This window comes from Nipponia nippon, unplaced genomic scaffold, assembly GCF_047370975.1.
Source record: "Nipponia nippon isolate SJK-2023a ecotype South Korea unplaced genomic scaffold, ASM4737097v1 scaffold_5, whole genome shotgun sequence".
In the NCBI taxonomy this organism is placed as follows: Eukaryota; Metazoa; Chordata; class Aves; order Pelecaniformes; family Threskiornithidae; genus Nipponia; species Nipponia nippon.
Genome location: NW_028262369.1, coordinates 8,219,501 through 8,237,118, shown reverse-complemented (window position 1 = coordinate 8,237,118; position 17,618 = coordinate 8,219,501). Strand labels below are relative to the sequence as shown.

At 40.2% G+C, this 17,618-nt stretch overlaps 1 protein-coding gene across 3 annotated transcripts in view; it reads left to right on the top strand.

Moving 5' to 3' along the window:
- The window catches only part of MYH11 (myosin heavy chain 11), a 62,714-nt gene extending 45,231 nt beyond the window's left edge, over nucleotides 1-17,483 (top strand). For 2 of the 3 annotated variants that reach the window (XM_087731809.1, XM_087731808.1), the window contains 21 exons: nucleotides 896-1,027; nucleotides 1,319-1,525; nucleotides 1,922-2,059; nucleotides 2,721-2,844; nucleotides 3,294-3,465; nucleotides 4,043-4,255; nucleotides 4,388-4,532; nucleotides 4,621-4,827; nucleotides 5,896-6,000; nucleotides 6,103-6,255; nucleotides 6,662-6,910; nucleotides 7,170-7,382; nucleotides 8,062-8,274; nucleotides 8,939-9,100; nucleotides 9,867-9,995; nucleotides 10,557-10,645; nucleotides 10,881-11,004; nucleotides 11,165-11,373; nucleotides 11,936-12,044; nucleotides 12,508-12,680; nucleotides 16,780-17,483. In XM_087731809.1, coding sequence (XP_087587935.1) covers nucleotides 896-1,027; nucleotides 1,319-1,525; nucleotides 1,922-2,059; nucleotides 2,721-2,844; nucleotides 3,294-3,465; nucleotides 4,043-4,255; nucleotides 4,388-4,532; nucleotides 4,621-4,827; nucleotides 5,896-6,000; nucleotides 6,103-6,255; nucleotides 6,662-6,910; nucleotides 7,170-7,382; nucleotides 8,062-8,274; nucleotides 8,939-9,100; nucleotides 9,867-9,995; nucleotides 10,557-10,645; nucleotides 10,881-11,004; nucleotides 11,165-11,373; nucleotides 11,936-12,044; nucleotides 12,508-12,680; nucleotides 16,780-16,918 — 3,405 coding nt within the window. In that variant the 3' untranslated portion in view covers nucleotides 16,919-17,483. Of the gene's footprint in view, nucleotides 1-895; nucleotides 1,028-1,318; nucleotides 1,526-1,921; nucleotides 2,060-2,720; nucleotides 2,845-3,293; nucleotides 3,466-4,042; nucleotides 4,256-4,387; nucleotides 4,533-4,620; nucleotides 4,828-5,895; nucleotides 6,001-6,102; nucleotides 6,256-6,661; nucleotides 6,911-7,169; nucleotides 7,383-8,061; nucleotides 8,275-8,938; nucleotides 9,101-9,866; nucleotides 9,996-10,556; nucleotides 10,646-10,880; nucleotides 11,005-11,164; nucleotides 11,374-11,935; nucleotides 12,045-12,507; nucleotides 12,681-13,804; nucleotides 13,837-16,779 lie in introns of all 3 variants that reach the window. The other variant, XM_087731810.1, reaches the window with a different exon arrangement.
- Nucleotides 17,484-17,618: the final 135 nt, after the last annotated feature.

Genomic DNA, 17,618 nt, shown 5'->3' with positions numbered 1-17,618 from the left:
CTGCTATTGGTGAATCTCTCCTCAGCTTTCCAAAAGAAATGAAATGCACAAGATACCGCAGCATATCATGTCAGGCACACTCCTTGTTCCAAAGTCCGTTGCAGCTGATGGCAAGAGCCTCATTAGCTTCACAACATTTTGGGTTAGAAATACTCTGAATAGTTATATAATGCCATTAACATTAAAGTCAGTCCTAGCTTGAGAAGAAAACAAACTCGTTAAGCAGAGATTCATAAAAGATTTTGCATGTTTGGGGACTTCTTTTAATTTCCAAAAATGAAATAATTTCACAGGGGTCAATAATGAGAAGACAGAGTAAAACTTAATTTTGTGAACATGCAGAGTTATGTATCTACAGGGGACTCAGTAGCTCAGGAGTTCCCTACCTGGGACAGTAAACATCTTCCTGCTAGGCACTCAAGCAAATTAAGTCTCTTTTCCTATTGAAGAAGCCTAGTTTCTTTTCAAGAATGGCCTTCAGTTTGGATTCAGAAAACTGTTCCTGCTTGCATTGATAGCAACCTCGTCTGCAACCAGAAATAGGCAGTAACACACACCTGCATGTGCACGTTGACTTTCTATGCAGAACATGTAGATTTTGTACATTATCAATGGACGAAAACAGGCTTGAAGCCATTCAAAAAGTGACACTTTTGGAGGCAGAGGTGCTCACAAGGCTCCAAGAATTAGCACAGAGATGGCCAAGAGCAGCACTGCTGAGGCTTGCTGGTTTAAAGATGCTTACATCAAGCTTGGCTGGACAGTATTTGTCCATTACCTGAACAACAACAGACAGTGCTACCATCAGTGCCAGTCAGCCCGGCACCTTTAAGTACCATGCTCAGTAACATAAATACTGACAGGAAACATTCTTAAAAAAACTTTTTATTTTCAGGTGAAACCACTGCTGCAAGTCACCCGCCAAGAGGAAGAAATGCAGGCCAAGGATGAAGAGCTACAAAAAACTAAGGAAAGACAACAAAAAGCAGAGAGTGAATTGAAGGAGCTGGAACTGAAACACACACAGGTGACTTACACCTCTCAGCCTCCGGGAAACGCTAGCTGTTCTTTCACCATTTCTAGAAGCTATTACAATAAAGGTGTCTTTTTTCTTTGTACTCATGATTGTATTCACAGCGATGGTCCAGAACAAAAGTTCAGTGCAGACAAACTCCCAGGTACTTCAGTAGAGGCCTAACATCCACACAGGAACCTGTGGTGGAGCTGCCTGCCTGTACACTAGGACTATCTAGTAAAAAGACATTGTGGGGCAATTCACAATCCAAGTCTTAACTTCCTATCCATTTTATTTGCGTAGCTTTGTGAAGAGAAGAACCTCCTTCAGGAACAACTTCAGGCAGAAACTGAACTGTATGCTGAAGCTGAAGAGATGAGAGTCCGTTTAGCTGCTAAGAAACAAGAGCTGGAAGAGATTCTGCATGAGATGGAAGCCAGAATTGAGGAAGAGGAGGAGCGCAGCCAGCAGTTGCAAGCGGAAAAGAAAAAGATGCAACAACAAATGCTGGTAAGGAGGCATAAGTGACAAATACAGACAATAACTTGTCTCTCACAGAGAAAAAACGGAGACTGGCAAACCTCAGATCCTATGAAAGTGCTTGCTACGCAGCCCTCTGTAGAATATGTGCCTGTGCCGCTGAAGTAAGAACAATCAATTGACGCTCTTTCCTCCAGAGTTCTCGTCTTCCCCATCTCAATTTTAAACAATCTTTTCTCTAAAAAAATATTTTAACAGATCTTTCCTTCTAAATCACCAAGCATTACAGATTGTCTAGTTCTTAATAAAACAACAAAGCCTACAACATACCCCACATACAACAACAAACATTAAGCATTTCCTATGATCTAAGCGGTATCTTATTTCCAGAATTCATGTTTTGTGGGTTTCTTTTTCCCCTCAAAGGACCTTGAGGAACAGCTGGAAGAAGAAGAAGCTGCAAGGCAGAAACTGCAACTTGAAAAAGTAACAGCAGATGGCAAGATAAAGAAAATGGAAGATGATATTCTCATAATGGAAGATCAGAATAACAAGCTAACCAAGGTAAGTGTTGTGGGTCCATTTTCTTACTTTGTGAAAATAGTGCAAGATGAGAGAAAAACCTTCTCTTCCGCTAGAACAACAGGAATACTCTTGACTATATAGTCTCATGGGAGTACAGATTCACCAGACCATCAGTCCAGCCTCTATTGAACAAGTTTCTGATAATTTTTGCATGCTCATTTAAACAATTCAAAATTGTGTAAAACTACTGGTTTTGAGGTCTGTTGTGGTAATAATATCTTCAAGCAAAATACCCACAGCAGTCAAGCATAATCAGTGGAAGACACATTTTCTTGGCCCCAAGCAGAGTAAATAATTCTCTTGGTTTTCAACTAATGTCAACCAAACTTCATGATTAGAGCTGGAAGTAAGCATGTATTCCAGTACTTTTTGAAAGGGATTGCTCCTATGAACTGGACCCTGTACTTACCAGCCGTTACAGTGAGTACAAGATTCTAACAGCAGCAGATTAGAGAATACGGAAGTCGTAGACACCACTCCTCAGCTTCTCTGTAATTGACAAATCAAAATGTATCACTACAGTCTCAAGAAATACAGCATAAAAAGACAGTATCTTGGATATTTTCAGTTGGCAAAGAGTTGATTCACGATCACCAATGACAGACGCTTTTATTAACAGAAGTATTTTATTTTTCTTAAGGAAAGAAAACTCCTTGAGGAAAGAATAAGTGATCTAACAACAAATCTTGCAGAAGAAGAAGAAAAAGCCAAAAATCTTACAAAGCTGAAAAACAAGCATGAATCTATGATTTCAGAACTCGAAGGTAACGTTAACAGAAGTGGCTTATATCTGGCTTTTTTGCCTTGGCATATAACAAAAAAACATAAAGAGAATCTGGAGAGAGCTTCTAAAAAATTTGTGGGGTATTTTCCAAATTTCTTATGCTGAAGCCATTTTGTGCGTGAGAATCACCAAAACCCCAGGGTGCATAAACCATAGATACCTATTTTTTTTACATACAAAAGAGCAGAGGAGAGAAAATGGGGAAAAAAATAATGCTTCTTCTAGAGAAAGATAAATAAATGATTCTTTGGGGTAGCTAGAAATAAGTGATGACAGCAAGGTATTGCACATTGCTTCAGAAATGCAGTGACTTGTAGTTAAATGTAGGGCCTCACTGGAGGCCAGAACATTTTTTTGCCTAAGTTTAAGATCAGATTAAGGACTCCTTGCACTAACGCCCTGCCATGACCAAAATCCTTACTTTTTCAGTGCGACTGAAGAAAGAAGAGAAGAGCAGACAAGAACTGGAGAAAATTAAGAGGAAGTTGGAAGGGGAGTCAAGTGATCTACATGAGCAAATCGCAGAGCTCCAGGCACAAATTGCTGAGCTGAAGGCACAACTAGCCAAGAAGGAGGAAGAGCTGCAGGCTGCTCTAGCCAGGTATTCACTCCTGAATCTGCACACAGCTTGAAAACACAGGCTGCAACATATGTCTCTCCCCTTCCCAGACACCGAGATGCTGCAGCCATGAATCTCATCTCTCTGTTACATCCTCCCTGCATGCTTTCCCCAAATATCCTTTTGTGAAAAATAATCATACTATCGTTTGCCTATAGACACATGAACTTACCTCCAGCTATCAATAAAAACTCCCCTTCCCAATGGCATTGGCAGTGCTGCCAAGTAAAAAATGAAGTGTAACAACATACTTCATAGGCAAAAGGCAGAAATTACTTAAGAGTCTGACCTTGATCCGCTTCAGAGTCTCAGTGGATTTTCTGTATAAATTTAAGAGGGAGAACACTCAACCAAAACTTTTGCTGAATCGGCAGATCAGCATCTCCAGGCATTGTGTCCTGATAAAGTACAGTTGCTAGATCCTTTTTGCGTCAGTCCCCCCTCTTTCTTTGGTACTTTCTTACACAGAACCTATAAACCTTTAATCTCTGTATACTGATTTCTTCAAAGTTAAATTATATTTTTTTTTAATATATAAAATTAAATACTCTCTTTTCAGGCTGGAAGATGAAACTAGTCAGAAGAACAATGCCCTCAAGAAGATCCGAGAATTGGAATCTCACATCTCTGACCTCCAGGAAGACTTGGAGTCTGAGAGAGCTGCAAGAAACAAAGCAGAAAAACAGAAGAGAGACCTAGGTGAAGAGCTGGAGGCTCTTAAGACAGAACTTGAGGATACTTTGGATACCACAGCCACCCAGCAAGAGCTCAGGTATGGAGACATAGCACACGGGCCAAAAATCAACGTCACCGAGCTCAGTACAATACTGTCTAGTAACTGTGCAGTAGTGCTATTTTCCCTTATCTATCTGCTGCTGCTCCATTTATGTATGTTACCTTCCAGAGCAAAGCGTGAACAGGAGGTCACAGTGCTGAAGAGAGCGCTGGAAGAGGAGACTCGAACTCATGAAGCCCAGGTCCAGGAGATGAGGCAAAAGCACACTCAAGCTGTGGAAGAGCTAACAGAGCAGCTGGAACAATTTAAACGGGTAAACAGCAATCCATCTTATTGAAAACTATCCACCAGATAACACAGCTTCCTTTTACAGATCATCTTTCTTCACTTCATGCTTGTAGGCTAAAGCAAACTTGGATAAGACCAAACAGACACTGGAGAAAGAAAACGCTGATCTGGTTAATGAAGTCAGGAGCCTGAATCAGGCCAAACAAGATGTGGAGCACAAAAAGAAGAAGCTGGAAGTACAGCTGCAGGAGTTACAGTCCAAATACACTGATGGAGAGCGTGTTCGGACAGAACTCAATGAAAAAGTTCATAAGTTACAGGTAGGAAGGAGTTTGACCTTTTGCTGTGACACTTTGGGCTTGAGAAAACCAGTTTATGCTGTTCTGTGAGGATGTATCTGGAGGAATCCTGGCCCTGTCAACTTCAGCTGAAATGCTCATTTTTTTTGTCATCTGTAGGGTTCCTACCTTGAACTCCTACCTCAATTATCATACAATTAAACAATTAGAACCACTCTGTCTCATGGAAGTGAGAGCTTTTAGTCCCATCCCTCTGTGCACCTTGCAGTATGTAATGCCACCACTGGTTCAGTGACTATGCTGCATGTTTTACACAGTTTCTTTCTGTTTGTTCAGTTTCGGGTGGTGGGGAACATTGATAGGAATGTGGCTTCTGGAAATGGATTAAACAGCTATTAAACACATAAGATGTGCTCAGAAAAAATGACAATGAAAGGAGAATGCTCACTTATCTATGACGTAGTGTCTAATAAGAATAACTAAAGATAATTTAAAATGGTTCTTTGGTAGATGTTCAATGTCCAGCAATACTAATCAAGCTTATTGTTAAAACTTTGTTCATAGCAGCAGTAAGCTTTTCTGTATTATTTTAAGTTAGTGGATAAATAAGAAAATATAATCAAAATGCATCAACTTCTGTCAAACTTGGGAAGAGGAAGGAAAATCCACAAAAGTCCCCATTCCCCTTTGCAATTCATTGAAAAGAGTATACTAGTATTAACTTATGAATATGACTAGGTTTTGATATATAGTAATAAAATACTAAGGTAAACTAGACAAAAATGGCATTAGACCTTGGGCATCTTTAATACACAGGTCACAAAGATGACATGTGCAGACACGGCAGAGTTTGTGTGGAGGATTTAGTTCCACAGGATTTAAATCCCACATATTGTCCAGAAACTTATGGCAAAATTGTGAATTCCAGTTAAGCTGGAAGCACTGTTGGTGCTTGAGGTGACCCAGAGCATAGCAGCAGATTCAGATCCTGTTCAAAGTTAAGATTTCAATCTAGAGCAAACTAAAGTTTAGAGGAAGATTTTGAAGTTGAGCAAAATAACTGCGTTTATTCATTGTGGTGTCTCATAGGTTGAGATTGAAAACGTTACTGGTTTGCTCAATGAAGCAGAAAGCAAGACAATCAAACTGACCAAAGATGTTGCAACCCTAGGATCTCAGCTACAAGATACACAGGTAAACTTTCATCCAGTAACAGCTCACCTACAATATTTATAAAATGCACTATAAAAAGACCTAAACTAATGACTGTATTGCCAATTGATGTGGTGACTGTAGGAGCTGCTTCAGGAAGAAACGCGGCAGAAGCTAAATGTGTCTACCAAGCTTCGTCAGTTGGAGGATGAGAAGAACAGCTTGCAAGAGCAGTTGGATGAAGAAGTAGAAGCAAAACAAAATCTGGAAAGACATATTTCAACACTGACAATACAGGTATCAGTGCCATAGCTAAATCACTAGCTCCATCACCGAGAGCTTTGTCAGTAATTCCAGAGGCTTCAGATCCATAGAACTATCCTGCCACAGCACATGGGCCTTCAGGGAACTAGTGCTGTTAGCCCAGATGGCATCTGTAAAGCTCTACAATGGAGCCAGCAGTCTCCCTCCTCTTTAAAGCATGATCTCTAGGACAGGTACAAATCCAAGGTAGCTCCCAAGATAGTCTTGCACGCTAGGCCTGTATGTGCATACTAGGTGTGCGGTCTGCCTTATTTTATGAAGGCTGGGGGATGGGTCAAACTAGATAAGATTTCTGGGTCTTGGTTGTCTCCTGGCCATCTTCTCTGCCAAGCTTTGTTGTCGCTGCTATAAAGATTTATCCTCTGAATTCAAATTTCAGCTCTCTGACTCTAAGAAGAAGCTACAGGAATATTCCAGCACAGTAGAAATGATGGAAGAAGGCAAAAAGAAACTTCAGAAGGAAATTGAAAGTCTCACACAACAGTTTGAGGAAAAGGCTGCTTCTTACGACAAACTGGAAAAAACCAAGAACAGACTCCAGCAGGAGCTGGATGACCTGGTGGTAGACTTAGACAACCAGCGTCAGCTGGTCTCCAACCTGGAGAAGAAACAGAAGAAGTTTGATCAGGTATGGATTTAAGATTCTCCCTTGCTGTGTTATCACCTAACTTCTCTGGAACTCACAGAGACTCCACTGGTTTAGTGAAAGATAAAGCAGGGACAAAAAATAAACTAAAATTTAATCAAGCATACACTGGTTAATTTTGTTTTTATATACATTTATCAAAAAGCAGAGATTTTTCTCTGTGATTAACAACTGACGAAACAGTTGCAATAGAAAAACCCTATTACTAATGACTTCTTGTATTAACACTACCTTTTTACAGATGCTAGCTGAAGAGAAAAACATCTCTTCAAAATATGCAGATGAAAGGGACAGAGCAGAAGCAGAAGCCAGAGAAAAAGAAACAAAGGCTTTGTCATTGGCCCGAGCACTTGAAGAGGCTTTGGAAGCCAAAGAAGAACTGGAGAGAACGAACAAAATGTTGAAAGCTGAAATGGAAGATCTTGTTAGCTCCAAAGATGATGTTGGCAAGAATGTAAGTTTTGGGCTTAGAACAATTTCCACAACCATAACTTAAAATAGCAGCTAACAAACAGATCATTGTTTTCAGTGTGGGAAATTCTCTGTAACACGCACATCCATTCAGCAAGATCAGATACAGAATTCAAAGATTATGCCATTTGTGCCCAAACTTTCAAGAGACTTGGCAAAGTAACTGTAAGCCATCTTTATTTTTAATATGACTTATTGATTTCTAAGACTGAAAAAACATTAAAGAATTCTAAATAATTTACTAGTTTATTAAGCAGCTTTGAAGTTGTAAACTCCGCAAATCTGATTTTATTAGTTATATTTGACTTTGCCACCAGCCTAACATTTACTTGTATAGCTGCCGCAAATTTCCACTGATGCATTGCCAATCACTTCTTTTACTACACTGATATGATAATACTACTTCTAATACTAAATAAATTAAACTATGATACTTGATTAGACTGAAAATAAAAGTTTGGGATAAAAAGAATCTCAGGTTATTTTAAGACAGATTTGGAAGTGTACAAAAAATGCTAATTTACCATTTTCAGTGTAAATTAGTTCATTCATTTTCCACAGCTGATATTTTCAAATGTGGCCTATACTGCAGGTAGACTGTGTTTAACTAGAATTATTTTTATTTCTTATAACAAGTCTATTAAATTCTCACTGCTTGAAAGGTCCACGAATTGGAGAAATCTAAACGGACCCTTGAACAACAAGTAGAAGAGATGAAGACACAATTAGAAGAGCTAGAGGATGAGCTACAGGCTGCTGAAGATGCCAAACTCAGGTTGGAGGTTAATATGCAGGCCCTGAAAGGCCAGTTTGAAAGAGATTTACAAGCCAGAGATGAACAGAATGAGGAGAAGAGAAGACAACTCCTTAAACAGGTACTATTCCCTATTACTGCCTTTGTAAATATCTAACCAAGCCAGTTGAAAGTCCCCAGCCTCATGCCATTATTAAAAGCACCTCACTATAATGAGAAGAAAACATTGTGTTGCCTTGTGCTTGGCAAATAAAAAAAGAGTAAGTTATTGTACTAAAAAAGGCACAAAACATGTTTTTTTCCTGTTTCAGCAGCAGGTGCACAATTGCCAACAGATGTAGCAGTTTAACACTACAACCAATATAGTATAAAACGTATGAATTGTTATTTCTGACACAGTCAGAAGAACCTTCCCTATATTCTCAGTGTAAGTCAAAAAAGACAGCTTCTAATGTATCTGCCTTCCCAAGGTACACTGAATGGATACAAAAGCGTTAGAAATGAAAACAGACAGGGCACAGCCTATTTGTATATCATAGTGTTGTAACAGCAAGGACAACACTGTAGTCATCATCTTGTAATATACATATTTCCCTAAATACAGAACCCAAATTGCTGACTCCTTTGAAGAATCTTTAATTTTTGGACAAAATGGAAATGTATTTTAACTGCCAGAGGAATCACAATTAATAGAGATATAGGGGGCTGTATACATTATTCAGACATACACAGAGTGTTTAAGTGTGCTCAAGGACTTTCCTAAACTTGTTTTCTTTAATGATCAGCTCCATGAATATGAAACAGAACTGGAAGATGAGCGGAAGCAACGTGCCCTGGCAGCTGCAGCCAAAAAGAAGCTGGAGATTGATGTTAAAGATCTAGAAAGCCAAGCTGATTCTGCTAATAAAGCTCGGGAAGAAGCCATCAAACAACTTCGCAAATTACAGGTATGTAATCCTACAAATATAGTTTTTCCCACTGGTCTCTTTTGTACAGCCACAATGTGAAAGTTAGGTGACGCCTGTGAACTTGATGCCTGTTACACGATTGGTTAGAGGGGGAGTTTTAACTAGACTTGCAGATTCAAGGATCTGTACTGTAATGCTCAGTTTGAATGACAATGGAAAACTTCACATGGCAAACCATGAAAATCTTAAATTTCATCATTGCAGAGAGCTTCCAAAATTCTCCGGCCAACACTCATCTGCTATTGACCTACCCACATGAAGGAAAACATAGATTCCCATGTAGACAAAGCGCTACAGGATAATATCTATTACAAGGCTTCAATCCTGGTTCTAACACTTGATTCAAAAGAATAAAAAACTGTTCAGAAATCCTGTTGTCTCTGAATTAGCATTTTCCTATTTATACTGTAAGTCTCCATATCAACCGTTCTGTCATATGCTGACAGCAAAACAACAAAAAGGGATGTATTGGAAAGATTAAGACTGCACACGTACTCAAATACTCAAAGGAAATAAGGACAACAGGCATTACAAAAGCCGCAGTGTGCAAGTGGAAGCATCGCTCTTCTTGGAATAGCATTTCAGGCCTTTCCAACACGTGCTAGTTGATCTCTCCAGAAAATACAATTTAAGCAGGCATTATGACTATGTAAATGTGTACGTGCTCTATTCTGTCCAAATTTCTTTCTACTGAAACTGTAATAAAGACAGACAAAAATAAATCTCTCTTATTCTTTTCAACAAGGCTCAGATGAAGGACTACCAACGAGAGTTGGATGATGCACGGGCTGCCAGAGAAGAAATATTTGCTACAGCCAGAGAAAATGAGAAGAAAGCAAAGGGCCTGGAAGCAGAACTCATCCAGCTTCAAGAGGTAAAGTGGGAAACTTAGAGCAGTGTGAAGCAGACTACTCATGACCTTCAGCAGCAAAACAGAACTGCAATGAAATAATGTAATAGCTACTGGGGATGGAAAGCTATAAGCAGCACTTGTAACAAGTTCCATGTGCTCCATGCACTCTGCTAAAGTTGTTGGATCTACATCTAAGCATAGCCAGATTAAGCTGAAAAAAATCACCTTGGAGGAAGGCACAGTTCACCAGTCTTAAAGGGAAATGAACTGTATGATCCAACACAAATTGTTTTCAATAGCTATAAATTCCTGAAGTCTTGTTAGTGCTATTACTCCTACGTGTATTAAATGTCAATCTTGTGACTAAAACCAATAAAACAGAAGCCAGCTGACAGGCTGGATAAAGTGTATTTCATTGTACTTCCCTAGGATTTATGATACGACAAGAATTTATTCTGTTAACAAGACAACCCATCTTATACCTGTTTTAGAAAGTTTAGTCTTGTGTATCATGCTGTAACTGTTTGTCTGAACACTTACTTGCTCATTTCTTTACTATGCTGCCTTTTCCTTTTCTCCTAGGATCTGGCTGCTGCAGAGAGAGCTCGCAAACAAGCAGATCTGGAGAAAGAAGAGATGGCAGAGGAACTTGCAAGCGCTACTTCTGGAAGGTAGGAATAGACTGGATTACTCACAAGGCTGTAAACATGCTGCTGACTGTTGCATTGCTGCCAAGAGAAGTTATGTTCTTCTCCCAACAGCCGTCTGGTCTTGACAACACAACATATGACTAGTTTCATTGAAATATCTAATTCTCTTTTCTTTATGAATTATTGGCAGCTCACCATAGTTCCAGACACATTCAACTGGTCAGAGCCATTACTACACACTTATTTAAACTTACAGGACAAGCCTTCAGGATGAGAAACGGCGCCTGGAGGCAAGAATTGCCCAACTGGAGGAAGAGCTAGAAGAGGAGCAAGGCAACATAGAGGCAATGGGTGATCGCATGAGGAAAGCAGTACAACAGGTAGAGCTCATTTCAGCACACGTCGCTTTCTGTTTGTATGCCAGTGACAGCTATTTGTGGTTCTAAATAAATATTTGGAGAATTGCCACCCCAAATTGCCACCTGTCATTTCTCTGAAAGCGTGCAACACTTTTGACAGCATCCATTCTCACCCTTGCAGGCAGAGCAGCTGAACAATGAGCTGGCAACAGAGCGCTCAACTGCACAGAAGAACGAAAATGCTCGGCAGCAACTGGAGAGACAGAACAAAGAGCTGAAGAGTAAGCTGCAAGAGATGGAGGGAGCTGTGAAGTCCAAATTCAAAGCTACAATTGCTGCTCTGGAGGCCAAAATTGCTTCTCTTGAAGAGCAATTGGAACAGGAAGCCAGGTACTGGTCTCCCAGAGGGCACAGCCGTCCATCTCTTGTTCCAGTTAATGAGACAGAAAGTAAACAAAGGCATACAGGATGTGTGTCATCCGGTTCTCAGTGTCATTAAGGCTCGGTAAATTCTCTCACTTACTTAACGTTTCCTAGGCATGTGGCCAGTAACTGGAGTTGTTACAGGTTCTGATTAAGAACCATTTTGTTGCTGAAAAGTTCTACTGGTATCAAAGGCAAGGATCTGCTCCCCTACATTTTAGATTAACTGCCCTATGACCCTGCCAGGTTAATTGCCGTAACACGTTGTGCCATTTGTAGGATTATTTCTTGAGGAAATCACTTTGCATTCTAGAACAGATCTCCTGAAGCACCTCTAGCATACAGCAAAGACACATATTTGTTTTGATCAGAAGAACATGACCTTTAAGTTTTGCTTAGAATTAATCTGTTAAACTCAGTAAGGCCTTTAACATACGGGTCCTTGGTGCCAGTTTCATGAGCAATGTGCCTGAGACAGGTGATGACTACAGACCTTCCACATCACCAAATGTTGCACTGTCATTTGCAGAGAGAAGCAGGCTGCAGCCAAGACGTTGCGCCAGAAGGACAAGAAGCTGAAGGATGCATTGCTGCAGGTGGAAGACGAGAGAAAGCAAGCAGAGCAGTACAAAGATCAGGTATCAGACTGCGTCATGAGGGTCTTAGTCTGGGGCACAGGGATTTTCAGGTTTTACCCTAAGAAAGGAAGATGCCATGTTCTGCCTCAAAGAAATATCCCTCTAGAAAGCAGTCTGTCTGCCTGGATTTTATGCTGGGAGAGCTATACAGCCCTTTGCTAAAAGACGGGACAATATAATTCTTCTTCCATGCTGAGTCAAGTGCCAAAGCACTAGTCCTTGTCCATCAGCCAGCTGCAACGCTCTGACTGCACAGTGATATACAGGACTGTGCACAACATCCTTATTGGTATATGAATGGAGACGATGAACACATTTTGTTTGAAAATTTTAGCTTTACCTAATGCACACCAACCTGCAAGCCAGGAGAAGAACTCCCAAGAGAAGTACAAAATTAAAATGAGGAATGTAAGGCTATTCAAACTGTTTTGAATCAAAGCATTACTCTAAAATTTCCCTTTAGGCTGAGAAGGGCAACACACGACTCAAGCAACTGAAAAGGCAGCTGGAGGAGGCTGAGGAAGAGTCTCAGCGCATCAACGCAAACCGCAGGAAGCTGCAGAGAGAGCTGGATGAGGCTACGGAGAGTAACGAAGCCCTGGGCCGTGAGGTTGCAGCACTGAAGAGCAAGCTCAGGTAGAGTGCCCTTGTTTGGGATAGCCGTTCCCACTCACTGACAGTCTTGAAATTTGGAACTAAACTACAGAAGTGAAAAAAAAAAATCTGTTCAACTAAAGAACTGACACTGATAATGCTGCCAAGTTACTCCTTGTATTAGCTTGGCAGATACAACAAAAGGCCAAAGTCAGAAGGTGAAGTGCATTTCACAGACTGCAGCAGTCTCAGGATTTCAGCTGTGAGATGAGCAACTGTGATAACATGGCACAGACCTTATTCCTTTTCTAATCAAAACTCCTGTTGGCTTAAATAGGAACAGAATTAGGCTTGGTTGCTTTTGAAAACACCCCTTATATAATGGCTGTATTTATTTGTACAGAAGCAGTCACAAAAGGGTAGAAATGCTTGTGCTTTTCACACTTCCACACATGCACAACTCACACGCAACGACCATAAACAGCCTTAGACAACATCACAGGCAGCAAAAGGCAAAGCACATTATCTGACTCTTATCCAAAACTCGCTTTGGACTTCACCACAAAGGGATTCAGTGTCATCAGACCAAGGAAAAGATCAAAATGTCCCTTTGCATTTTCTTGTTAAAACTGACTAGGAAAAAGATAAAGCTGTGACCAGTCAGCTACATACCCGAGTTCTCCTCCACTCACTGGGTTTGGAAACACCAACTCACTAAAATAAAGAGGCTGACTTAAATTATAAGGAAATTGTTCTATCTGCATCATCACACTGTAAACCTTTGCTTTCTACATAAACCCAAAAGTATTTCAGATGAAAGTAAAGCACCTGCCTAGTTGTGTTCTTGAAGCGGTTTGCCAGTGTGTTTACCAGTAACATGCATGAGCCTTCAGATGTGGATTTACCTCCAAGTGAAGAGTTAGCGATGTGGCAGCCTTTTCCATTAGCACCATCTTGGGTGGTGCACGCTCCTGGCTGCTTTGCAAAGGAGTGGCTGCGTCCAGCCCTTTTTACATAGAATAGCATAAGGCGCTTTTTTGTTTTATCTAAATGTAATGTAATTGGCTGTAATGTACTTTGTTTAATTATTTAAAAGTAATCTACCTACCCCTGATCATGACCATGTGCTTAGTATAACTGCCCGGGACTCTTTATCTCTGTTTCAGAGGGACACAGGAACCTCCGCATGACTAAGCAGGTACCATGCCTTCAACTTTGCAGCTAGCTTGTGTTGCACAAATTTCCATTTTCTTTGGCCCAAGTAAAAATTATGTGAGGTTTCTGCAAACTGTGAAGGCTTGGATATCTTGGCATTAATCTGTTTTATCAAAAGAGACAAATATTACAATAATCTAGCTATCATCAGCTGTTCAAGAATGATACATCTTTCTTACAAGCAGGTTATGTACTGATGTAGACTTACCAATGTTGCATTCTCACAAGCTCTACCAACAGAGTACCTAATAAAGTACTCTGAATTTTTCTGCATGAAAATTGTCTTTTTTGCACCTCATCTTTGTGCACAGCCACAAAGATTAAAATTTTTCAAATCAAATACACCATTGATTAGTAAAATTGATTAAAAGGACTAATGAATATGAAGTGTCACAGCATGCCATCAGAATTTCACAGTATTTCTTACACATATTGTTATGCTGGCTCTAAGGTAAGATCCCATCTAACTCACCTGAGATTTGGGTAGATCTTACTTGCATGTGATTTATCACACTTACACCACACAATCGCAGACAAAAGAGAAAATCTTGCCTTTCATTACATAGCACTCTGTGCCTGTATTGTTTACAAAGAGCTATTACTTAGGCTTTTAGAGCTATTTTTCAGACATTACATTGCTTGTCTACTGTTATTAAAACACAAAGCACGGACACAGAAATTAATATTGACACTGTAACCAAGCACAGCATTATATTATACTTTATCACATTCTCTGGAGATAGGAGTAATACCTGCTGTTGCAAAAATTAAAGAGCTACTGCCTTGTAATATTTGTATATCTTGTATTTTACATATGCTGGATTTTGCTGTGAATACACAAATATTTAAAGATGATGTCTTGTCCTTGCATGTGCCTTTTAGTCAGCCTAATATTTCCAGTCAGACTGTTATTCAAGCACTACTCCAGTAGCACTTGTTCAAAGGTAGATTAAATACAGAGGTGCTAAGCAAACACTAATGCTTAAGGCTTGTCTCAACTAGACGCATTTTTCTAAAGGTACTAATGTGAACGACCACATGAATATTATCAAACCCACAAACCTGTTTAAGAGGAACTGATATAAACAAGAAGTGTTTATCCACTGGGCCAATACCAGTTTGATGAAGTATTATGTTTATGCATATTGCAACCGTTTATATTAATAAGTGGTTAGTGTGTGACAGGAAGTTCACTTCTTTGTAGCCAAAACCATACTGCACAATTTGGTTAGACTCTTGTTACTCCCAACCAGTCCCATGTTCTCTTATAGCACTTCAGTGAATTACTCAGCATAAAAAGAGTTCTCTTACAAATGACTCATGAGTAATTGAGTCCAGATAGCAGGAGTCCAAGGGGGTAAAGAGTTCTTCCTGGTGAAGACCGAGATCTTTATTGACAAGAATTAATGAATTTACTGACCTAACTTGAACTTTCCTGTTAAACAGTAATAATAAATATCTGCTATCATAAATAGTAGACGCTGCTGTTAGACTCTGTCAAGCACATGCCAGCATAGAAAAGACACACCCTCATGTTCAATACATGCCATCAGCACCAGAACAACTAAGGTTAACTAACAGCAGATCTTAAATGAAGCTTTATTATCCAGCTAATTGCTTGCTCACAACGAAGTTTAAGGGCAGAATTGTGGAAAACAGACTACATGTCACATTTCCACCTTGGAAACACAGATTTGTGCCTCAAATTGTAGTCCAGCCAGTGGTCCTACCCACTTCCCTTGTACAGAATACTCAACTTTGGACTTAAATAGCTGCTTCAGAAAGGACACCACCGGCTTAGTCTTTTGCAAGGACAAGACAAGCCTTTAAATATTTATGCATGATTGCTATACCCAAAAGTGCAGAGTCGGATGTATTTAACATCAAATTAGTAATTTTGGCACAACATTCAGTTATCACGAATTTATTTTATTGCTTATGTCTGTGGTCTCAAGCCTTTACAAAGGTTTGCTTAATGAGGGGCAAGTGAGAGGCCATGTTACAAAACGTAAGCGTTTTGTAGCACAGTAGCAATGGAGGCCAAGAAGAGACAATCCCATCTTCTGTCTCACTTGCTCACACCTCCCCAAAATATTAACCTTGAGAACCAAAGTGTCCCTGCCTTGGGCTGTGGCTATGAAATATATGGGGATGGGAGGGAGATGGGAGAGGAAGAGGGGGTAAGATGGGAAAAAGCGTTTGCTGTAAGTTCTTCTGCAAGACACTGGCACTGTTCAGTGTCAGCACCCGAGTTACAACACAGTTCCAAAGCAGCAATGGTTTCCTCTCTCCACTGGGAGAGAGATTGGAGCTACTCACAACCTAGGATGCCATACGTGTCAAAGCACACGTGGTGCTCTGACCAACGCAGCCTTTGCAGAGAGGGACTGTGGGCTCAAAAATGCCTGCCAACATCCACAGCACTGCTCCAGTCCCAGGTCTCATGGGCCTTCAGTAACTGGTGGGCTTATTCAGACTGCAGGTCAGAAATTCAGCACAAGCTCACTCGCTCTCTCCCCCCTTGCTCTTCTAAAGGGACAGGAAGGACACTGCCCTGCTGTTGTGGGTACAAGCAGCCCCCTTTCCCATCCCTTCCAAGCACAACCAGTTGCAGTCCCCATAGGGGAAAACAGTGAGATGAAGGGAAGAGTAGGGGGGTGTTGGGGCAGATGAAACTATTCAGAGAACTTCAAGCACAAGAACAGGAATCCCATCACAGTTCCAAGCAACAGGAGTCTCAACCTGTCCACAAATTACTCTTTTATGCTACAGAACAGGAAGTTTGTATTAGAGACCCACAACTCTTGGCTGTTCTGCATTTAAAAACAACAGCCCCACACTTACTGTTACAAAACTCTATGTTTATTTGTGAGGACTGCAAATGACCTAACACCTGATTTTTTTTTTTTCCCCCCTCTTACTGCAGGAGGGGAAATGAACCAGCATCTTTTGCCCCACCCCGTAGATCTGGAGGCAGAAGAGTAATTGAGAATGCAACAGAAGTAGGTGATGAAGAAATGGATGCAAGAGATGGAGATTTCAATGGAACAAAAGCCAGTGAATAAACACGCTTAAAAACATTGCACTGCAGCAAGGGGAGGGAGGACGATATTTAGCACTGTATAAGTCTACTCTTAGTGTCAAGGTCACATACACCCACTCCTCTGACAATGATAAAAGCACAACTGCCTTGTCTCCAACGTATAGGTTGACATTAAAAGTACTCCAAAACTTACTTTACAATGAAGTGTATTTGAAAAGGTGGGGTTTTTTTTAAACACTCAGAGTGATTCACTTTGAGAATCTTCCAGAAAGTGAGTGCTAGTAGCTCAGATGATTTAAATGCCAGTGAACTATAGTTTACACAGGATTTGTGAGACTGTTGCAGGAAAAAAAAAAAAGGCATTGGTCAGTTAATCTTTTCTTAAACTTTCATTTTGTCTTGAGTATTCAATTCATATAGGGTTTTTTTCCTGGTTACTACACCCCAATGCACCATTCACAAGGTGGAAGTGCCTTTTTAATCACTTACTGAAAAATAAAATATCATTTGTTCAAATTAAGTCAACTGTTACAGTTTTATATGCACCATGGATGTGCTTACACACTAATAAAAGGCTATAAAAACTACTCCAGTATTCTTGTGTAAAAGGTGTCACTTGGATGCAATACAGCATGCTTGCAGGAAACGGGGCATGCAGTAGAGCTTCTTTACAACTCATACTTTTTAGAAGAGGTCATCTGTAATTGTTAGAACAACAAAAA